Source organism: Sphaeramia orbicularis, chromosome 24 (assembly GCF_902148855.1).
Source record: "Sphaeramia orbicularis chromosome 24, fSphaOr1.1, whole genome shotgun sequence".
In the NCBI taxonomy this organism is placed as follows: domain Eukaryota; kingdom Metazoa; phylum Chordata; class Actinopteri; order Kurtiformes; family Apogonidae; genus Sphaeramia; species Sphaeramia orbicularis.
The window spans coordinates 15,824,714-15,848,285 of NC_043979.1; the positions used below are offsets into that span (position 1 = coordinate 15,824,714).

The 23,572-nt window shown below is 41.1% G+C and overlaps 3 protein-coding genes across 7 annotated transcripts in view; 2 read left to right on the forward strand and 1 right to left on the reverse strand.

Annotated features, from left to right (window-relative positions):
* The window catches only part of ccdc85cb (coiled-coil domain containing 85C, b), a 64,592-nt gene extending 62,106 nt beyond the window's left edge, over positions 1 to 2,486 (forward strand). For all 3 annotated transcript variants that reach the window (XM_030129125.1, XM_030129127.1, XM_030129126.1), the window contains one exon: positions 230 to 2,486. In XM_030129125.1, coding sequence (XP_029984985.1) covers positions 230 to 319 — 90 coding nt within the window. In that variant the 3' untranslated portion in view covers positions 320 to 2,486. The remainder of the gene's footprint in view (positions 1 to 229) is intronic.
* ccnk (cyclin K) lies at positions 1,744 to 10,256 on the reverse strand. The gene is made up of 11 exons (XM_030129124.1): positions 10,122 to 10,256; positions 9,007 to 9,245; positions 8,691 to 8,772; positions 8,473 to 8,604; positions 8,170 to 8,275; positions 8,012 to 8,069; positions 7,719 to 7,888; positions 6,401 to 6,609; positions 6,081 to 6,111; positions 5,408 to 5,479; positions 1,744 to 4,929 (listed from the first exon to the last, which is right to left on the reverse strand). The coding sequence occupies exons 1-11, from the start codon at positions 10,128 to 10,130 to the stop codon at positions 4,385 to 4,387; spliced, it is 1,653 nt and encodes a 550-aa protein (XP_029984984.1). The 5' UTR covers positions 10,131 to 10,256; the 3' UTR covers positions 1,744 to 4,384.
* A 3,614-nt stretch (positions 10,257 to 13,870) lies between these two features.
* Positions 13,871 to 23,572, forward strand: part of bcl11bb (BCL11 transcription factor B b) — a 30,729-nt gene continuing 21,027 nt past the window's right edge. The window contains exons 1-3 of one of the 3 annotated variants that reach the window (XM_030129013.1): positions 13,871 to 14,354; positions 14,486 to 14,819; positions 22,553 to 22,936. In XM_030129013.1, the coding sequence (XP_029984873.1) occupies positions 14,756 to 14,819; positions 22,553 to 22,936 (448 nt within the window). In that variant the 5' untranslated portion in view covers positions 13,871 to 14,354; positions 14,486 to 14,755. Of the gene's footprint in view, positions 14,820 to 22,552; positions 22,937 to 23,572 lie in introns of all 3 variants that reach the window. The other 2 variants (XM_030129012.1, XM_030129014.1) reach the window with 2 other exon arrangements.

Genomic DNA, 23,572 nt, shown 5'->3' on the forward strand with positions numbered 1-23,572 from the left:
CAGAGGACAGAGATACAAAGATAGCTGTACTGTAAAGTGTGTGTATGTGTGTGTGCAGTCTGCTTAAAGTCAAGATGTGGGCATTTGAAGTTTTCACTCTTGAAGTAGAAAGTGTCTTTTCTGCCTCGCCTTCCTCTTTCAGTCTGTGTCTGTGTGTCTGCCTGTCTTTTCCTGCATGCCTTCCTCTTCCTCTTCCCCTCCTTACTCCTCTCTCTGCTTCTGCTTGCAGGTGGTGTGGAGAAAGCTGGGTGATGCAGCAGGATCAAAGCTGTCCGTCAGACAGCACCTCTCTGGGAACCAGTTCAAAGGCCCGCTGTAGCATGGCAACCGCTGAGAGACAGCGAGAGAGAGAGGGAGAGGGAGAGAGAGAGAGAGATCAGGATCTAGTACAGTGCACACCTGAAACCACCTCTTACTACCTGCGCCTACACCACCCATCATGCCACGCTCCTTACTGCCTACAACACCCAGCATTCCTTCAGCAAACACTATCCTAAGACTGGTTAAGATAGTAAACAACAGAAGCTACAAAAATGGACTTTTTTAGTCTGTTATACACCGACGTACAACTTTCCGTGTACAACATATTTTTATCTCAGAGCTTGTGAAGCGTTAACAACAGGCAGCTAGTTTCACCAGTTCACCACCTTTTTTCTTTATTGATTTGGATGCTACACGATGATCTCTCTCTGTCATCAATCTGCTGGATAGTCTAGGCTCCAATAACCAGCATAAACACACCCCACTCGCCGTCCTTTTAGAGCATAGCCGTGCTACATCGAGCTAGTGATACGACATGGTTTCAAGCACAGAACTGATCAAACCGCAGGGGCAGAAACCTCTTCATATGTTGCTGGGATGTGAGGCATCATTGTGGCAGAATCTTCTGATATCTTGTTATAATATCTCCTATAGAGACCTTAGCTCCTGTCACATGTATCGCCCTCTAGTGCTCAACGAGTATAACTTAGCATTAGCAATCTAAAGTGTTAAGTGAAACCCACTGTGACCTAGCACCTTTTGCTCATAAGACAAGTCTATGGATAATAAAGTCTAGAGATCACTGTTAACTTGTGTATATTATGTATAAAACCATAGCACTACTTCATTGTTATTGTTGATTTTACTGATCTGTTTTATATTCTAGCGTGGCCATGTGATCAACTCTTTAGTTTGGAAAAGCACACACAACCAGACCTTAAGCAGGGTTTGTTTTTGGTAATAAACTTCTTCAATACTTTTTTTTTTTAAATTCTTTTACCAGATGAATTGCTATTATTCCGTCTTTCTGTAACCTCTGAAAAAGTATCAAGGCCATCTTGAATCAAACCATCTCAATGAATTAACTAATAGATGACTTTCTTACGTTAAATTGTGAAATTAACTAAAATTGTATGCTGTGTGCATGCTTGACAATCATTTTCTCAGGTTGGGAGGGCTACAGCTTTACCTTTGCCCATCTTGTGAGTGTGTGTGTGTGTGTGTGTGTGTGTGTGTGTGTGTAAGCAGACTGAATGGTTCTCTTGCAGCTGTAGTATCTGCCTGTGAATCCTCTATTGAACCCTGGTTGCAACACAGCTGAAATCTGCTGAAGACATTTGCTGAATCCATACAAAATCTGGTCTAGCATTTTCCACATGACGTGATTTAAATATTACGGCTAAATACTAAAGCATATAAATAATTTCTATTTTATATCCAATTAAATAAAGCTCAGTCCTTTTCCATTGTCACAAATTCAGCAGGTGTGTTTACGCAGCGCATGTTTCTTAAAAGTTTTATCTTTTTTTTTTTTTTTTTTTTTTTCTGTAGAATGTGAGATAAGTCTTCACCTAGATGTCTCCTGAAAACATTTAACATGAGTATTTCTTGATGTCAGAATGAACAAAATACTGTTTGTCAAAGTATTTATTGCCAGGTGTCAGATAGAGATGGGAGCGCCATCAGTTACTAAACAATCATATGTTACTCAGATTCACTCCGTCTTGTACAGTTATCTGATCGATCTGTTTGGTGGCTGACATCTCTGGCTCTCCCATCTCTAAATTTTATTTGTTCCAAATTAGAACATTTCCGAGGATGCCCACCATGCACCTCTGCTCTCTCAAATAACGAGTCAAAATAATAAATCCAAGTATGATTTATTAAAGTGTCCTTTTTTCTAGGAACTGATTTGAAGCCATGATACAATTTTGAATACTTTATAAATGGCATTTGATTTGAGACGTGCCACTTTTTTTTTCTGCATGGTGTTTTGATTTGGAACCTAACTGTTTTTATTATCTATAGGATTTCTTTTTTTCTGCCTATGTGCTAAATTGCAGTACAGAATCCTAGAATCTACAGTGTAAATGTCAATTCCTGTAGTAACTAGCATGACTGTAACTACTTTTCACTTAGGAGATGAATATTGGCAGGTAAAAAGAAAATATTAAATAGGCCACTTTTAGAAAAACATTGGGAGAAAATAAACAAAACTTGGTTAATGATGTCTTGTGTTGTCTTTTAATTTGAAGAGCCAAACCACATCGCTGGCCTGTTGTTCTCATTAGATGAGTCAGGCTGCCCTCTGTTGGTAGAATGATGGAAGTGAAACTAAACGTATTAAGAGTCCTGAGAACGGTTTCTGATAGTTCAAAGTAGGAAAAAGCAGGTCTTTATTGTCCTAGGTGCCACTTTGACACAAAACTGAAGCTGTGTGCAGGATACAGAAAAGAGGAGCCTGTCTAAGGCACATATGGATAGAAATTCAACAAAAAATCTAAAAGGAAAAGATCGTATGTACAAAAATTCTGTGAACTGTCCAGTGTCAGACATAGTTGGTTTGTGTTCTTTAGTTCTTGTAATACCATCTGCAGTGCCGAGTCACCGCTAACAATAAGACAGAGAAAGCAAACTGAGGAATAAAATGAAAACTGACATTGCGTAACATGAAATGTCTAATGACAGAGGAAGGTTCTTGTAGCGTGACCTCAGTGTTTTCCACAGAATAAAATCAAATAAGACAGTTTACAGCATGTTCACACTAATCCACAAACATGACTGAATTACACAGCATGTGTCATTCTTAGTTAGCTGTAGAGCAGGCCTTTTACAAGTCCATCTCATGATTATATCACACAGACATTCTGTGGAGAAAATGTTTTCAAGGGAGATGAGGAGAAACAATCCAGGTAAAGCAATTTAAACATGACTGTAAAAGAAATATTGATGGGGACACTTAACCTTTGATCCTAAAAGTGGTACATTGCATCTCCCCTTATTTAGGTGAGCGATCAAGTGTGATGAGAAACAGAATGCTTTTGCGTTGCACAAAAACAGTGAGTGGAAAGTGTTTGTAATGAGAGCCCAGAACTGGAAAAGGAATTTAGCTCATACGTGTGAAGGTGCACTACATTTACAAATGCTTACATGACATTTCTGTTGGTGTGTTTAGTGCTGACAGCCTGTTTATTAACAAAGCTACAGTACCAGCCCCAGTACACTGATTTCTATTTAGAGGTTTTGGATTGGATTTTCTACGCTTTCCAGTTCTTTGTCTTTTCTGCTCCTCTATCGCTGCAACAGTATAAAAAAACCAAGATGCTTTTAGCTTAGCATAGCCAGACCTATCTCCACACTTAGTGTTAAGCAAGTGCTGGAGATGGGTCTGGCACCATTCATCATTTTGGAACTAGGGCCAAAAACTCAGCATTGTGGAATAGTTTGTATTTCTTTAAAATATATGACACCTGACTGGGGCCGCTCAGAGATGGTACCTTTGCAAAATAATGTCCAGTTTGTTTTGATGGAACATGGTGGAAGAGAACTGTGCTATGAAAATGACTAAACCGTTGGACAAGAAAAACACAAAGGCGTATGCCTTTCTTAACACTCCAGGTTCTGCAGCTCAGAGGTTGTTCTTTGATGTAGTGAGGAGAGTAACACATGGACAAGAGAAGACAGAAGACTACTGACTGAAATAAATGCCCAATGGCAAAACTATTTTAACTGAGTACATCCTGTGAACCAGACCGTCAAACGACTGTCTCTCAGCGCAACACAGATGTCAATACAAACTTCACGCAAGAACGACCACATTTAAATCGAAACCTTTGAGCCATTTTTGTCAAAAATAATTCAATATAGGGTGTTGGCAGCAGTTAAGGTTCTCATAAAAGCAGGTCTACAAGCCTTCATCACAAGCCCAGCACCTGTTTACAGATAGTCTCTTAAGTGAGTGAGCTCTGCTCTCCTTAGTTTGTACCACAATAAGACAAGTTTTTGATTGTTTTCTCTCTCTTTCCAGAGAGTTTTCGGTCCCCAGTTGTGGCTCTGCATCGTCTCAGTTCATAGACTGTTACCACTCTCACGTTATTCTTCATCTCTTTCCACTCGACTCGTCTCATCTCATCCACCCACCACGGTTCATGGGCATGCCAGGTGGAGGGGGCAGCGGCACCTGTGACTGTCCTGGTGGCACAGGGGGTGGAGGAGGGTACCCAGTAGGTGGGAGGCCTATCCCAGGAGGCGGTACGTGGCTTGGTGGCATGCGTGGAGGCGGAGGCGGTGGGTAGCTGTTGTATCCTGGCGGTGGATAGGTTGGGGGTAAGTTGGGTGGTGGGTAGCTTGAAGGTGGAGGAGGAGGGCCTGGGGGCGGTGCTGCAGGTGGAGGGTAGACGTGGTATGGTGGCATGGGAGGGGCGTAGCTGGGAGGCATAGGGGCATAGGAGGGACCCTCCGTCTTCATCATGGACTGCAGGTTCTGGTAGCCCTCCCCAGACATGTAGGAGCTGGTGGTGGACATGATGTAGTTGGAGGGAGGAGGTGGTGGTGGGCGATGGGGGAGAGGAGGGGGTTGATGGGGAGGTGGCGCATGAGGTGGAGGGGGGGCCGCTTCGTTTCCTGGTTCTGCTTCAGCAGGAGGGGCTGGAGCCGGGGCTTTGCGGTCTAGTGAGCAACAGCAGAGAGAAAAATCAAGTTGTTAAAAATATGCTATCATCTGGCCAGTAAATCATTGGAGGCTCATTCCTCCATGAGCTCAAGTAACCTTTCCATTCCCAGACAGTGAGCGCACAGCCAGACCAGGACTTGTCAGGCTTTAGCCACATAGGAGGTCTCATTAGAAGGCTCACACACTAATCAGATTGGTCTGGAGAGGTTAGGGGTATGCATGTGTTTGGAAACATAATGTCCAGACAAGATGCTGGTTATGTAAGCTGACTGAGAGGACTAAAGACTTTGGGTTGCTTTCTAAGCTGTAGTTCAGGGCAGGGGACGTTGGCTGGTCATTATGAGTCTATTTGTTGGCAGATGAAAACAGACAGTTTGGTGTTGAGTGGATACCAGCAGACCCACAGTCTACCCAGCCTTAAAGCATTTTAACTTCAGTCTGAAACAGACAGTGAACAGAGGAAAGGAATCGTACCTGGAGGAGGCTGTGAAGTAGGCAGAGGGGGCATGGGGCTCTCCAGACGAGGGATTTTCGATCCAACTTGTTCTGTAAATTAAACAGACAAATCATTGTAAGATTATAAATACAAGGTCTGAAGGTCTCAGTAGGTCTGTGATACTTTTCCATTACAGTACCAGCTCAACTCCTCTCACCTTCTCCAGTGCAGACAAGTAGTAGATACCTGGTACTTTTTTTGAAAGCACTGCAGGCTATTGACTGCTCAGAAACAATCGTCATTGTCTCAGGAAAAAACAACCAGTTGTCAGTAACAAAACTACTGTATTTTACACACAGTAGCTTGTGTTCTGTTTATTAATATATATGTAATAATCAAATACAATTTTCCCCTTTCTGTGAACTCAGAATTAGGTTTTTCAACAGGATTGACTAACAATATCCCTTCTGTGTTGCCCATTGTTTCTGAGTGTGTCATAGCAGTTTCATGTGGTGTCACTACTGTGATGAGTAAGAGGTACTATTATGTGCAGTGGAAAATGATGGACCTTGTACCAAAACAAATCAGGAGAAGCCGAGCCAGTACCATATGGTGGAAAATCACCATTTCAGTATGCACTGTTAACTAGTCTAACATTTCTTGTATTTCAGATTCAGAAGATACGAGTTTAACCATGTCTCAAACTCTTACCTGGAGCCTTTGGTTCATCTTTCGGGGATGTCTGAAACAAAAAATGTGAAACAAGAATGACATGTTTTGGAGCCTGTTAGGGGAATATATCCGTCTCCATAGCAAGCTAGGATGCATCACAAACTGTGGGGCTCAAAATATAACACTAATGCTAAATTACCGACTTCACAGATATACAAGGCTTTAACAGAATTTCTACCCCTGCAAGAACTTTGCAAACAAATGACATGGGAATATTTCTATAAACAAACTGGGTTTTGAAAACTATGCTTCTGCCATGGGTTTAAGTGATCAGTGGTGCAGGTGAAGGACATACTTACATGGGTGCGTTTGAGCTGACGTGCAGGACTGCCACCCTGTGGAGAAGTCTTCTTTGGTGGTGGGGGAGGAGGGTTGGTGGGCGGGGGTGGGCCCTGTGGCGCTGGAGGAGCAGGAATCTGAGGAACAGGGGGTCGTTCTTTTTCCTGTATCTGCTGAGGGATGGGTTTGTTCCCCTGAGAATACAGGTCGAGGATCTGATGGCAAATGTCTGGAGGACAGAAAACAGAAAAGAGTCTTTCACATGTTATGTTAAAGGCATGTGCGACGGCCCGGACACAGTGGGGGATTACAATCTCCAAAATAGCAAATGTATTACAGTTCACTTAGTGACAGACCTACAACTAGAATTAATCTGGTCTGATGGGACAGTTTACAAATATCAGTATCAGCAGAAATCGGGCATGATACTGCTAGACAGCTGAAGTTATGTTTCTAAAATACAGTTACTGACAGAACATAATATTCTTAAGATAAGATATACTTTATTGATCCCCCAAGGTGGAAATTCAAATGTACAGCAGCTCAAGACAAGAAGCATCAAATAATATAAAAAGATACTGAGATGATAAAAATATAAAAATTTGTTTAAGTGACTAAAATGACATAAATAGTAATAATAACAAAATAATAAGTGTGAAAGTTGGTGACACTGACCAGATGCAAAAATCTGTTTAGAGCAGGATGTAATTCAAGTCAAGCTGCTGTTGTACAGTCTGATGGCGGGTGGTACAAAGGAGTGACAGAAATAAAAAAATAAAATAAAACAAACCAAAAATCATCTAGATGTTTGACCATTACTCTGATGTTCAGTGATCCAGATTTAATTGACTGATTTATTTAGGTTTATAATAAGATCTTCTGTTTTGTCTTTGTTTCTCAAATTGTCAAAATTACTTCATTTCCAACTGTGATGTTTTTTATTTCATGGGCAGAAGATCTCATCTGATTGATCAATCTTTCCTGATAGACAGTATAGATTATACAGACGGTTAAGTATCCACACTTTTTGGCGGCTTCTACTTCCAACAGCTGAAATTAATGACATTATTCATTTTTTCTCAGCCAAAGATGCAAGGAGTATTGTGATCATTTGTAAACTCTGAACAAGAAGCAAACTGCTTTCAAATAAAAAGAAAACAACATCTAAGGCATCTGTTATAGCAGCAACATGAAACCTATTGAAAGTGATACAATAATATAACTGGACCTTACCTAAATGACTGTACTGAGTAAAGTATAAATTTTACTTTAAAGAAGTAATAGTTACTTATATACTCATATATCCCAAGTAATTTGCCCAACACTGATGATGAGTACCTTCAAGCAGCTCAACAGGGACGTCCTGGACAAACTGCTCCCACCAGCGGCGGGACGACTGCTTGGCTGTCCACTCCTGGATGTCAAACTTACAGAGGCGACCGGCCAGGTACATAACAGCCACAGCAATAATCTCTGGCTCCCACTGCAGTGACAGCATGGTGCACAGGCTGGGAGACGAAAAGCAAACACCATTAAAGTCAGTTCAGTTTGCCCTAGCACATTCCCATTACAGTACACCAGTTATTACATCCCATCTGATTGTATGGATGTTGTGGTGTTTACATGCTTACCTGTCGTTGACAAAGGTCCATGCCATTTGTAGCACTTTGCACACTTTATTCTTCTCACCTAGAATAATAACAACATCTTAATGACATGTTTTACAAATACCGAATACATCATGCATAGGTTGGGTGTGGCTTTGATGCCATATTTCATGAAGTCTCACCTTTGAGTTGTTTGACATAACGCAGCAAGAACATGTATGGGTGCTCCACCTGCAGGTCAAATTTAATAGTCTGGAGTAGGATTCTCTCCAACACCATCACTTCTTCCTGTTGGACAAAAACACATATAGACCCAGTGGTGTTTACAACTATCCAGACACTCAAATTCCCATATGAAAACACTTTTTAAGCTACTGCATACCGATATGCCTGTTAAACGTGTTATGTCACATTTACGAATAAACAAATTTTTGCGAGGCCAAAACTTCTTCAGGTAGAGATAATGAAAAAAAAATGAGTTGTACCTTTGGATCATCACCAAACTGTGCAAACTGAACATCATTCAATAAACTACGGGCTGTTTTGATGATGTCTTTACATTTCTTGGGAGTTTCCTCCACTTTTCCTGCCAGGAAAAGGCAGCAAGCACCGGTCACCTGTTCAAGTATAAAGTACATCATTAAGTCTACACAATTTACCCGCCCTAAGGAATTACACAGGAATAACAGTAAACTACACTTACATATCGGGGGAACTGCTTGAAGGAATGAAACATGTAGAATCGATGGAAATATATGATGCCAGTTGCTAGGGTATCATAGTGTCTGATAAGATTTAGTCAAGGAATGATGAAAAGTAGTAAGTGTTTTTAAGTGAAGCTCTTCTCTAATAGATTTTATCTTGCCAAAAGCAACAAGTTTGACCACTACCATGCTTCTATGATCATCACTGGGCTTAGAAAAAGTACATCTCCCTGTACACTGCACAGACTTTTACAAACCATAGTAGTAACATGTTTTATGATAAGAGAAAATTGTTGACAATCAATGAAAGGATACAGGCCAAGTCGAGTTCCCACATCAAATATGAACCGGGCTCCTTCTCTCCGATACCGCGCCTCTGTACCAGGGTCCAGACCCTCTGACTGAGACGGGGTGTGTGCTAAATCCTTCTTGTCCCAGTACCAGCATGGCTTGATGTGGTCCAAAATAAGTTGGCCGGTCATTGATAAGTTCTCCTTGGATTCCTTCATTGGCTGAGGAGAGGCTACGGTGGATGGACCCGCTGCACTGGGTTGCTGAGACAATGCACAGAAAAGCAGTTAAATTTCATTGCCCATAGTAAAGCAGTGGCTCTGTTATTAAGCTGATAGTGCTGAAAACCACTGAGAATTTTTAGTCTATTTGTTAAAAAATCTTGTGGGCAGCCTACAACAACTTGGCACATTTGCTTAAGGTTCTATGGATTATAATACTGCTTACACACACACACACACACACACACACACAACAACATAAAATCTATTACTTCATAGCCCAAACTGAGTAAGTCATGGAGGAGGGACAGCCATGCATTTCACACGTCTAATATAAGTGGTGACTGCATTAAACACAAAGCTCTCTATTTATGACCAGATCAGTAGCAGATCTCAGAGTCAAACCTGTAAACCTCCACAAGACACTACTGGGACATAGTGTTACGTGATAACAAATCACAAATAAAACTCAACTGTTACGTCTACAAACAAACAGGCACAACTGGTATATGCCAATACAAACATTTATGAAGCTGTCAACAACTGTAACTGAGTTCTGTACATCTGCGTAACGAAACTCTTAGCAGCTCATTAGCATTAGCGACGTTAACGTGAAGTTATAGTTAGCGTCATCGTGTAAACATAAAGGTAGGCCGGAAAAATGTGAGACAGTAGCTTTGATCACACAGTCGGCTAAAACACAATGGGTTTAAAATTAATGAAAGTTAGCAATAAAGTTATCAGTTCGGGAGCTGATCCTCTTCGCAAACCGCCTTGTGCGAGCTAACCCCGGCTAGCAAACTTCTTCACCCGGGGTCTTTCGACAACGACAAGGCTAGGAGCCCCGAAACCTCTCGAAACTATTCCGTATTAGCCACGTTTGTTTTCAGTCTGTCAACAATGAAGCGTTTATCTTACCTTTAACATGTAGCCTTCGGAAAATATCACTAAGTACAAACAGCGGTATGGAAAATCGGCAGTTATTCACAGTAACTTTGCTAAGAAGTGATCAACAACAGACCCCATTGTAACAAGGGCACCGCCATTATGGAATGCGTCAGCGTCTGTGGGTGACGTCATTACGTATCACATCCCACACGTGTGCGGAGTTAAGATTTTAATCCTGTCTTTTATCTTCAAAGTTAATCTGGTGAGTACATTGAACACTGTAGCTGCAGTTGAGAAAGACATACGAACGTAAAAATGCTCAGAATTAATATTTTCTTTAACGTCCTTGACATTATTTTATGACTAATACTATCCACTAGAGGGAGACAAATAATAACAATATCAGTTATTTGACCCATGGAGCCACTGGTTTGAAGTATCCTGTCATAATGGATTAGTTAACAAAACACAAGGCATTATGCATTAAAAACCCATGGTAGTTCTGGAAAATGTATTTGTAAAGAGGTATACACATGAAAAACACCATCTAATTCTTATTAAAAAAAAAAAAAAAAAAAAGAAATCAGCCAAAAATAATTAATTATCTCCCTCTGATTAACATAGATGTAATGAATATTTTAAAATCAGGTAGACATTACAAATTTATGCTTACAGGCCACAAAATAATTTAAAATCAATTTTAAAAAATCTGCATTACAGTCAACAGTAATAGAATAGCATATGAGAGTGGCGTTAGGGCAGAACTTTAGTCTTTTGTGTAATATATGTTTTCCTTTGTCATCCTTTATATACTACTAATGCAGAAGTTTTTGTTTGTTTGTTTTTTTGTTTTTTAGAAAAGACAGAGGCAACATCTTTAGAGCCATATAGTAAGAAAACTAAATTAACTTACAGAAACTTGAAATTTAAACTGAGGACTCTGAGAGAAATATTTTATTATCTGTTTAACTGATGGTTATTTTCACTTCTTCTGTAGGGTTAAATATTAATGCAGAAAAAAAGTAGACTACAAGTAACATCTTGCCCTCATCATTCCTCGCTCAGCTTCACTTCAGAGAAAAGCCAGCATTGAATCATTTACTTCGTCCAAATTAAAATTTGGAATCTGCATGCATTATATATTCACCCGTGCTCGGACAAATCCTCTTAACTGTGGGAGAAATTGTCAGGATGTGTCCTGTAGAAAAGTAAGAGCCTTGTCTAGTTGTATTGCCTGTAGCAAGGGAGCATCTCAATCTGTCACTCAAATCACACACACACACACACACACACACACACACACACACATACACACACACACACACACACACACACACATCAAGCACAGTAAATCAGCTTATGAATTATATATACGTGTACTTTCTTTATTAATATTAAACATTGCATAATGAAGCACCAACTATAAGCAAATCCCAGAGCAATATTCATGTTACCATGAGTTATTCTGGAGTGGACCTTTCATTGTTTATGTCAGTCCTTTCACTTTGAGGTTAAACTGAGTCCTTTGACCAGTTTGTACACTTAACCCCAACAAAAGAAAGATCCATTTTGTTCTGAAAAAAATAAATAAAAAAAAAAACAAAAAAAAAACATTATGTGACATTTTTATGTAGTTCTTCATGTTTGCCTGTTTGAAGATATTACTGTAATATCATTTTTGTACGCAGATGGGAGAGACATGAAAAATGTAAGATAGAAGGATGGCACATGACAAGGGTTATAACCTAGAATCTGACTCCTTTAGACTGCATCCACTTGTGTCCTCTGATGTACTCCAAGACCTTCCCCACTCAAATTGTGGATTTTAGCTTGTTTTTAACATTTTAACATAAATTATGAGTGATTGTAACATCCCTAAACCCTGGGTCATTTTGGAACAGTATGTAATGTTTCTTGTTACTTTGACAAAACTTTCATTTCAGCATTTCCTCATTTCCAGTGTAGGTAATGCCCTGCGGTGTGTTCAGGTATCTCCCATTCAGCCGTGGCACTCACCCACGCAAGATGCATGTCTCCTCAGAGGCAACACTTTGGACTTAAAACCTTTCCTGTGTCCACAAGCAGGGTATTTGTGGTATGTTGGCTCTGTGCAACCCAGCTTAAACTGCCTTTGCCCGGAGCCAGCAGATACAAGCTATAATGGAGACATTGATGTATTATTGAGAAACCCATGGGTAAGGATCAAGGAGCTGCTTGCAGCCAGTGGGGATGGCAAGAGAGTGTGTGAACTCAGGGTAATGTTTTCTTTCAGCATCCAATGTGTCCGTGACTGTTGTTGCTCTCTTGGCCCGTTGCGAAAAGAAGACATTCCATGTAATATCACATGCCGAATTTATGGGCTCCAGTCAAAGCAATATGCTTGACAACATGCTCGGCGTATCTGTGAAAGATAGCTGTTGTGCTGTGGTGTTTCCATGTGGAGTCTGCTGAGGTTATGCCTACTTGAGCCAGAGCTGAGATGACATTTCATTTATATAAATAATTAGTGTCCTGAAAGTCCCCTAGGCCTGCCCCGAAGCAATCAAACTTCTAATGCTCTTAAAATTGCCCACCATGTTTTATTAATGGGAGACTATAAAATGTATTGCTATAGCTGCACACTTCTCTGCTGATCCACCAGGAAAGAGTGTCAACTTTAAATGGCCGTATTAGGAGTTTATTTTAATTTAACAGTGTATTTTAACCAAATTACAGCCCTGAATTGTATGGTATAAAATGAAAAATGGAGAAAAAGTTCAGCTCCGTTGTCAGCTGAACTGTAGAATGTACAAAGCACTTTTGTGCATATGCTGATCTAAATGAATGCAGTGAATTATATGTGAAATGATTGCCCATTAGTGCCATTAATTGCCTTGGAATGAACCTGATCTGCTCTTCAAGGACTGCCACGGATTTGGAAATGAATAAAATGGCGAATTATGAAGGCCACTGCTTAATTCTAAAAAATAAATAAACAAAATAAAACACTGTGCAAAGGTATATGAGCACTATCAGGTTCATAATGTCTCCTGATTGTGCCAACAGAGGGTACTGTTGCCTCACAACATGTTTAAATTAACCCAACAACAAAGATGCAGCCTGCTGGTTGTCCCCTCTGTGTGGACAAGTCTGCCTTTATTACAACTGATCACGGTACAGCATCATTATGGGTGATTTATTTGGTATAAACTGATAGAGACAGACTAATATAAAGCAGGTAAGTGTTTCTGTCAGATTTGACCTTTGAACTCAGATGAATCATTATTACTGGAATCTTGTAGAAATAGGTGATGTTGATTTAGATCTTTTTCTACTGATAATTTCCTTCCTTTTCTAACAGTTGTGCTTGCAGCATTTTATAAAAGGAAATAAAAAGTAGACAACACTGATGAAAACACATGGAAGTGGACTCAGGGGCAGTGATGGTCTGTAGGATGTGCTGACCACTCATATGGGTGAATCTGAAGGATTAACTGAACACACACTATATTTGAAATAATAATAATTAAAAAAAAAAAAAAACAAAAAACAAAAAACGACTGATCACTGATAATTACTTTTTGTGTGGAACCCACGGGTGAGCTACCGCTAGTTGCCCCCAGTGTCCGTGTCCTCCTCCTCCTCCTCCTCCTCCTCCATCCCCACCCCGCGTGTCTGGTGTCTCTCACCAACGCGGACGCGCAAAAAAACGTCACGGACGCACTTGAACTTGGATCCCATCCCACTCTCACAGAGGCAACCCCAGCCACACACAAACAGCGGCTGCATATAGACTCCACACACTAATGCGGTGTCCTCCCTAACAGAGCCTCTTTCATCGTGTGAGTCAAGCAGAAGTAGCCCCGACACTGGAGGAAACTGGGAAACATTGGACCTCTGCTTGTTGGACGAGAAGAAGGAGGAGGTGTTTTGCCTGCCCGCTTGCTCTCTCTCTCTCTCTCTCTCTCTTTCTCTCTCTCTCTCTCTCTCAATCAGAGACTACTGCCACCAGAGCCAAGAGTTGCCGTTCCGCGCACCGATGCCAAAACGCGCAGGAGGAGTCGGTGCCAAAGGGTCATTTTAGCGCACCACTGCTGAAACGGAAGGACTTTAGGGAATCCTAGAATAAACAGCAGCCGTTTGACCCCAGATGGTATAATCATATCATTAAAATTAAGAAAGAAAAAAAAAAAAAAAAAAAAGGAAAGGAGCCAAATCAAAGCCAATACGCATCACCGGTGGAGTGCTCCGTACACTTCATCTGTCATCACGGTCGCCTCAGAGGTGGGCAGTCCAGGATTTTTTCTTTTTCTTTTTTTTTTTTTTTTTTTTAAAGGTCATTGTAATTTACCTCCCTGCGCCAACATCAGTTTCCAAGCCTACTTCTTCCTAAAACTGCACTTTGGCTTCCTCAGTTCAGGTGTTGCTTCCTCCGAAGACGCGTGACGCGCGTTGCTGGACATTGTTGGACACGTTTGGTCTTCCATCTTTAAAGCGCTCCTGTCCGTCTCCCCATTCATCTTTCCCGGCGCGCATCAAAGTTCCAACAGAAGATTGTAAATAAGAAAGGGATTAGGAGGGGGGAAAAAAAGTTGGTCACCTGTGATCCAGAGAGGACCGACACCACGGTTCAAGCCGACTCCAAGTGCCGTTCACCGGGCGATGCCAGAGTAAATGCCGGGGCAATGTCCCGCCGCAAGCAGGTGAACCCGCAGCACTTATCATTGACGCACAGGGAGACAATACAAGGTGAGTGGGATTCTTGAAACACTTTTATGGTTCATTTGATTTGTTGGACATTTATTGGTTACGTTTATTTATTATAATTCTGATTTTCAAAGCAAGTTGTAACCAGACTCACATTCTGTTCATTCACTGTTTGAGTAAAGATGCGCAGAGCAAACGAAAAACTAAATACAAGTGAATTGTAAAAATGAATTTATTAGGTGATAATGTGTGCCGATGCAAAGAAAACAGGTGTGTATGTGTGTTTTGTTTTGTTGGGTTTTTTTTGTTTTTTTTTTGTAGAAACTTTTGCACTCATTTTGAGCAAGTGCATGGACATGGGATGTTATTTTGTACTTTTTAATATATTAACACTACTGGATATTTTATTTTAATGCACTGTTTTTAGCTTTATTTTACTTTTAGTGATAGAGCTGATCTAGTGACAACAGCAATGGGACTTTTTTGGCAATGTGTGTGTGTGCGTGTGTGTAAGAGAGAGAGAGAGAGAGTGAGAGACAGAGTGTATGTGTCTGTGTGTGTTTATGTGTGTGTGTGCGTGTGTGTGTGTTTCACTGTATACGCGTGCATCCAGCGTGTGTGTGCATACAATAAAACATTTCACACAACATGGATTTTCCCTGCATATGTTAACATACTGCAAAATATATATTAATGAGTTCTTTTCAGCTTACACTTCTGACTTTTAAAGACAGTAATATTTATTTTGAGACATTGTACAAGACAAGTTAATGCTTTATTTTATTTTAATTTCTATAATTTATTCTACTGGTTTCCCTTTTACTACTTGTGTCTCTTTCTCACACACACACACACACACACACACACACACACACACACACACACACACACACTCTGTCACACACATTACTCATACTACAAAAATTATTTCCCTTCATACATACAGGCCAACCTGCACATTAAGGCAGCAGACAAAATATTAATAAAAAAGTGCATAAAAATAAGTTCAGTTTACAGAAAGAGAAAAACTAAGTAACGACACACTGAAGGTTCATTCAAATAATATTTTTTAAACGAAAGGTCACAACTCCTTTGCAACTTTTCAGACGTTGCGACCAAAAATTTTGATTAAATTTGCGCAAGATTAAATCTGGGCAGGAATTTTTTTGCGGGGCATATGATTAAAAAGTCACATAATCCAATTTCAAATCAATTATATCAATCTAACCTTCATCTCCCAGCGCTCTGCTTTGCCTAAATCCAATTTCATAGAGGCCTAATCTGGGTAATTCATTGCAGAAGTTCATGATGTAATCTTTGGCCAATCTGTTTTGTGTTGAAAAGGGTTAGGCGCATTCCGTCCCACCCGACACATTTAGCATTTAGACTAATCATTTATCCCATTCACTTTGTGTCTCCCTTTCTCCTTTCACCGACTTTTCTTCAGTCGACTTTTCACTTGAAATAATTGGGGTAATTTCTAACGCAAATAGGAATCTAAATGTTTGCTGTTGCGAGTGTTTTCATTTTCCTTTTTTTTAAAGCATGCATTCCGCCTTCTTATCAAATTTAGTCAGATTGCAGAAATCTTACATATTGATCTGACAGTGCTTTCCTTTGCTGTCACAGCCAGTGTGTGTGTGTGTGTGTGTGTGTTTAAGTGTTTATGTGCAGAAATGTTATCACCTCAGTTAAATTGTGACTTTTAAATTACTACAGTTTTGCCTCAGGTGAATGTGTGTTAAATGCCAAAAAAAAAAAAAAATTAGATTGTTCTTCCATGTTTTATTGTCTTTATTGTCTAAGAGTGACTGTTAAATATTTGCATCAGCTCCCTCTGGCCAGGGGACACTTTGCTTAATGCCTTCAAGTCTCTTTTTAAATGTATAAAACTGTGCATTATCTGCTTTACAGGGAGCATACTTTCAATACAACCTGCACTGTTAAATGCTGACACTTTCATAAATGAACTAGTAATTATTTGTCATGGATCAGCTTTAATTTTTTCATGTTTGTCCAAGATAAAGGTGTGTCTAAATGTCTCACGGATTCATCAAATGATACGTGAAAGTTAAGAAGAAACTGATATGTGCATCATATCTTTTCTTTTTTTTTTTTTTTTAACTCCACTTGACCTATTTGCAAAGACACCCAAGTGTCAAACAACAACTTATTAATTTTGATCATGCACGTATGAATGCGTGCTGATGTGGTTATTAGTGCAAGTACAGTACAGCAGGATACTTAAAAGCTGGGCCATCTGGAGGGCCTGAATCTTGTCCTACCTGTTTTTCACATGATACACCGCTGTCTCCTGCTTGTTGAAATGTGGCCTCAAGCAAAGTGACAACAACCTGTGGGGAACAAGTCCAAGTGTAGGGAGGCACTGGACATGCAGGTATTTTTTTGTTGTTTGCCAGAGGTGTCACCAAGAAGGTCAAATACAGCGGCAGGACTTGACTTTGAACAGACAACGGCAAAAGCAATTGCTCTGTCATTTTAGCTATGTGTTGTATGCATTTATATGTATAATTACTCTCTCTGCTGGAACAATGTGTGGTTTCATGCAAGTGTGTGTACAGATGCATTTGTATTTGCCTAAGTGCCTAAGCTTCGTTTACCATACATACAGGACATCTCAGTAATGATGCCATATCTATACAGCTATGACAGATGGAGAGCTTTTAATGTACCTATCACTCAATGTCTAGGGGCTGAACGTTGCTGTGGGCTGTTTCCCTTAGCTGGGTGGGTCAGGAGGCGACCAGGATCACACCTCCGGCTGGAGGATCTGAGAAGCGCTGGGGGGAAACCAAACTGTAATTTGACTGAGTCAACATGTAACAAGACGACTGCAAATTTGTAGCATTACTGTGTGAGAATAGTCAGAAATGCATCATAAAGAAGTGGACACTCATTTGTTTTTAATACTTTTTAATTATACCTTGTCAGCAAGTCAGTCTTTTCCTGTGTCTGCAGAACTTTTAAGTATTAGTTGTCTAAAACAGTCACAGGGTATCTACTTACACAAGTAATAATCTGAAGTTTCTGCAGGGTGCCAGCATATATCAACCACATGTCAGATGTGGGGTTATTCAGTGTAACTGAACACAGCCCTGTGCCCTGCAGCCATAGGCCTATAGGTCATGCTCTAGTTGGGAGTGAAGAGAACCTGAATATCAGCATATTTCTGGACAGGCTTTTGTAGGAGACTATGTACTGGAAATCGACTTGCGAGACCAGGCATCAAGAGGGACGTACAAGTGTCTGTAACTGCAATGAATGCATGCAATGCAGAAGTATGCAAGAAGGAAAGCAGACACACAATCGTATACAGACTCAGCACATAGTGTAAAACAGCAGTGGCATCACACTGAAACTGCATGACTATATGTGTTCACAAGCTAACAAACCACATGTAACATGTTACTATGTCCTTGTAGATTTCAAGATTTAATCTTTGTTTTGTTTAACTGTCTTGCAGAGAAAAATACAAACATCCCCTCTAAGTTTTCTCACGCTTTTCGTCTTAATAAATCTACTAACAGTCACATCCATGACAAAGGCATCTAACATGTATTACAGACACTTTATTGAAGAACAGGTGATTAGAATCACAGGTCTCCCGTGTTCAGAGAATACTTTTTTTTATCCTAATATAGCATTATATCATCATCCTCATCCTCATATATAGTACTGTAGCAGAACTGTTTTCTGGATTCACCGTTGGAAACGCCCCGTGATAACTGTTTACTCTGACAATTGGCATGCTACTTGTGAAACAGTTAATGTTTTCTTCTTTATTCCTGCCATATGGTTGTCAAGTGCTGGGGAGAAACCCACCATACACACTGCAACACCACAGTAAATATTCACACACATTGTGGTAACCGGTGATAATCTCACAGGAGATGATTGGTGAGCAATTTATGATTTACTGTGAGGCATTCTGGTTTTGTTCGCTTAATGTTCCAGATTTTCTTTCTGTATTTCAATATTATCAAACATATTTCATCAATTTTGTGCTGCTATAAAGATTAGTCTAAAATTGTTGGGCAAATTTGATTTATGTTTCCAAATATGATGCCTCAGAGCATACAAGTCATTTATAGCAATTTAGCGACAAGTCACAGTCAGATGCATCGTCGTATTTTGCTCACTCTCAGCCTGATAATCTAAGATTTATGATAAGAAAAGAGACTGCTACAGATTAAATGGTGATAAGATAATGAAACACACAACTCTGGCCTTACACAACGCACACTGTTGCAGCTCTCATTGGCAATCACAGCCGAGAAAAAGGGATAGGCTAAGCGAGGCCGCTTGTTGTTTGAATTTTTGATTGCAACCATCTGCATCGTTGCTGGTGTCATTTATTTTCAATGACAGCGTGAATCTTACCCCACTTTCCCTTTGGGGTTTAAACATGTGTGTGTGTCTGTGTGTGAGCGTAAACGAATGTGTATATGTGTGCATGCGTTTTTAACCCTGCAAATGGAGGGAGAAAACAAAGAAAGGCAGACAGGTCTGAACCCATACAGTATGGTCGACTGTCATATGAGTGCCCCTGGCCTTACTCTGTCTTTACCAGCAGAACACAGTGTGCAGCTGGTGTCAGGTCAGGACATTAACGCAAAATGATTTCACGTCTTTTTGTTTAATACCGCCAAGACCAATCTTATCAGACCTGAACAATTACACGAAAAGAAGACGACCCAGCAAAAATGACATTTGCTCCATTAATTGTTTAAGTGAGAGACGTACAACACTCATGAAACCGTGTTGTGGATTTTTCTTTGCCCTCGCCTTCACCTCCAGCTTGATTAAACAACAAAAAGACTCATCTTATTGTAAGAGCATATAAGGATGAAGACAATAATTAGGGATTAGGTGGATTTAGAGGGGCAATTAATGTCAGAGGACCTAACAGGAGCCTAGAGTGCTCAAACCTTGGCATGTTCTACCTGCCTGGCTTCTTTTACTTGGCTATTACTGTGAAAAACACTAAAAAAGAATACACATTTTCGGTAAAAAAAAACAACAAAACAAAACAAAAAAAAAAAAACATAAATACTACGTCGTAAAGATTTTGACAGTTTAAATTACAATGTAGCACAAACAGATATTTGCAATTAAAAATATTTCAGTCCCAAATGAAGCAATTCACCCCCTCAGACACCAGTGTTTTTTCTCATTAAATCGATTTTGGCAAAGCATAGGAATATTTTTCAACCTTTTGCACCAGTGGAAATATTGGTGAAAGAGGCCCATTGTCTTCAGCTGTGTCTCCCATCTGGTACATATTGTGCAGTGGCAGTGTGCGGCAGCAGTGGAGTGACTGACTGACTCTCTCCTCATCAAACTGATAGGGGGTGCTCTAAGGCTGCCTGACTTAACTCACACTTGATAAGGCAGAGTAGCAGCACTGTCACTGGGTGAATACAGCACCATGTACGTCTGTGTGAGAGAGACCAAGAGGGAGAAATAAAGTATGTGTGGTATCGTGTTAGACAGCTGGGTTTCATTGCTATCATCACGCCTTCTCAACGATGGCATGTTTGACAGTGCGTCTGCTATGCTCCCTTACCTATCAAGCATGTTCCTCTCACATAGGAGTTTATACAGAGGAATTAGACACTGTCTGTCACGATGATAGGCCACATTAGTGTGTTATTCTTTCGTGTGTATGTTTCCATTTCAGACTGTTTGTGTCCATGGTTGATTTTTTTTTTTTTCATTTGCAACATTCCACGCTCAGTTCCTTCTTGCACACACATATTTTTCTCACACAGGTGAGCCTCGAGATAGATGAGTGAGCGGGTTTCAGAGAGAGGTGCGGTTTTTAGAAGATGTCCGACTTACATTGCAGTGGCATAGTGACAGTGCCAACGCCTGCTAATTTACTGCCTTCTCCCCACAGGCCATGTTACTCAACCATAGGTTAACAAACAGGCCCTACTCTATTTGTCTCTCACAGTGAGAAAGGCAGCTTCAATTGCCCAGGTGTCAGTCAACGCTTTTCATCTGACGACACATAAAGATCTTTTCATATCGTCGTGCCACCTGTCTTATTTTCAAAGTCAGAAATGAGATCACACCATATTGTTAGCAGATAGATCTCCTGCAAAAGTCCTACTTGCATGCATTACACATATGCACATGCACAGTTGCATGGCTTGTGTGAACACTGTGGAACATTGCTTCATGTGAATTATGGTCACAAGCTGTGAACTGTAGGTAAATATGTGTTTGTGTTCCTTCTTTGCCGCCAAAGATTATGAGATGGAAATTATTTGGCAGGCGTCCAGGAACCCATCGCCATTTAGAGAAAAGATATTTGGCATCGGATCATCACTCCAGGGCGAAGTGAGTGGACTGGAACATGTGTGTGTGTGTGTGTGTGTGTGTGTGTGTGGGAGGGAGGGTGTCTGGGTGCATTGTTAGGTAGGGGTGGGGGTGATACATATTTGCAAAAAAAAAAAGAATAGTAAAATCTGGTAAAAATGTATGCAACAGTGAGGTGTAACACCGCCTTACTATAATAGTTATGACTGTGAGTTTAGAGAAGCTACCCGTACGTGACAGTTTGAGATGGGAGATAGATAAGTAGAGTTTTACCTCAGGCATGTGATAGAGAGTTTATGATAGCTGCACACAGGCACAAACATGGAGGAGCACATAAACTCTTTGTCTAATCTTTGCAGTTATTAGAGTGTCATATTTGCAGAGAGACAGAGACAAACATGGGGTGGGGGATGTGAGCGCTAAAAGTGGAAGAGCACAGACAGGCAGACACTGCTAGGCTCCTCTCCCAGGTGTTAGCCCCTCTCCCTGGGTACCCACTCCTTCAGACGCCCCTAGAGTCTCTGGAGCCTCAGGTTTCCTTAGGGCTTTTAGAGCAGGACACATTTTCATACCAGTACATGAGGGTAGGGTTAAAAAAATGGAGGTTGTCCATGAGGGAATTATGTTAAGCTGTGGGACTCAGTCTACGCCATAGGGGAGGAGGGAGGGAAGAATGTGTAATGGTTATTAATGACCGTGTCAGATCTGTGAAGAATGAGATTTACTCTCTTAACAGGACCCCAGGTTTGGCTTTATAGATTTTCTGTCTATGGAGAATACGGTGTTGGAACTCACCTGTGTGCTGCTCCGTACACACAGACGACACAACACAAGCACGCACAGGCATCTTACTGTTTTTCCCTCTGTCTCATTTTTCTTTTCTCTGTGTTCTTCTCTGATACACATAAACATGAAAACACACACACACAAACACACACACATGCTGGTGGATGTGGCCTCCGCCACTTTGTTCTGCACAAGCTGGGGCTCCCACGTGGTGAAGCAGCCATCTAGTTATGACAGCTCAGTGCAACGAAGGCCCTCACCGGAAACCCAGCCTGCACTGTGAGATGAATAGCTTCCTGGCCACACACACACACAGACACACACATATACATATAGTGTATGTGTTTGGTCTCACCCACACAGATCTCTCACAGATAAGCTGTGCAGGTGTTTGTCTAGGCGAAGTGGCTTTACAGCGACATTGTTTTATGCCATGTGCTGTGAACGTAATGATCAGCTCGTGTAGTAGTGTTGGATGGCTTTTATTAGGTAATGTTATCAGGAATACCTAAAACCACTGTTTTTTCACTTATGCTCCTCTGTATGTGTTGTCTCTCATTGTCTACCCCTTTTTTACACTGACTACCTGTTATAAGAAAACATAACTGACTGCCATCTTTTACGTTCTTCTTCGCTTACTGCAGCAGAGCCCAACCATGATCCAGGGGCGGGATCTCCATCTCTGGAGCCATCCACCCCCAGCCCTCGGAGGGCGGGACCCGGGGAACATGATCTGCTGACCTGTGGCCAGTGCCAGACCAACTTCCCCCTGGGCGAAATCTTGGTTTTCATTGAGCACAAGCGACGTTTGTGCCGGGGGTCCAGAGGTGGACCAGGATCCTTCTCCAAGCCCGGGGACACCGGTGGAGCCCCTGGTATTCCCATCTCTCCCCGTGCCAGGTCTCTGGAGCTGGGGAGAGGGCCTGTGCCAGTTGAGGTGGGCATTCAGGTAACTCCAGGAGGAGAAAATGACGAAGAGAGGAGGCTGACGCCGGCCAAGGGGATCTGCCCAAAACAAGAAAGAGGAGGTACGGGGACTGAATCACACCACACACTGTAGGAAAAAAAGAACACACCACAACCAATCAGCTCCTCAGCTGTAAATACACAGTTTTGAAGAGAGCTCTTTTGTCAGTATAGATGTGTGTGTACACTTAAACACACATAGGTATGCACACACAAACACTTGCACAAACATACACACATCTCTCACCTGTCCAAGACAGATAGCTCTCTTTAAAGAATCCCAGCTGCTTGTTATTTTGACAGTGGCCTTCAGGAGGGATTAATGTAGCCTGGGATGATTTCATTAGAGTGAGTGAGAGCTGCACTGTGTGTCTATTTTGCTCCGTTCTAAGTAAAACATCACACACATCCGCGCGCACACACACACACACACACACACACACACACACACACACCAAACAAACACACACTGGCAGGCCTGAAGGACTTCTTCAGCTGAAACCAATTGTGAAAGGCGAAGAAGAAGGTGATAGAGGAGCCGCCCCCAGTGTGTGTGTGTGTGTGTGTGTGTGTGTGTGTGTGTGTGTGTGTGTGTTTTTGCGCGCGTGAGTGCACATCACATGTCTGTGCGTTGGTAAAGAAATCCTGCAGCATATAAAAAAAAGAGGTTAAGAAAGCTGATTAAAATTCATCTCTGC

Bases quoted from the DNA above. Each gene is read 5' to 3' on its own strand.
- ccnk (XM_030129124.1), bottom strand. The intron at 8,773-9,006 runs GTATCCTTTCAT...AAATCTTATCAG, and splicing joins GTGGGAACTCGACTTGGCCT to ACACTATGATACCCTAGCAA. The intron at 6,610-7,718 runs GTACTCATCATC...TCTGTCCTCCAG, and splicing joins CCCTGTTGAGCTGCTTGAAG to ACATTTGCCATCAGATCCTC.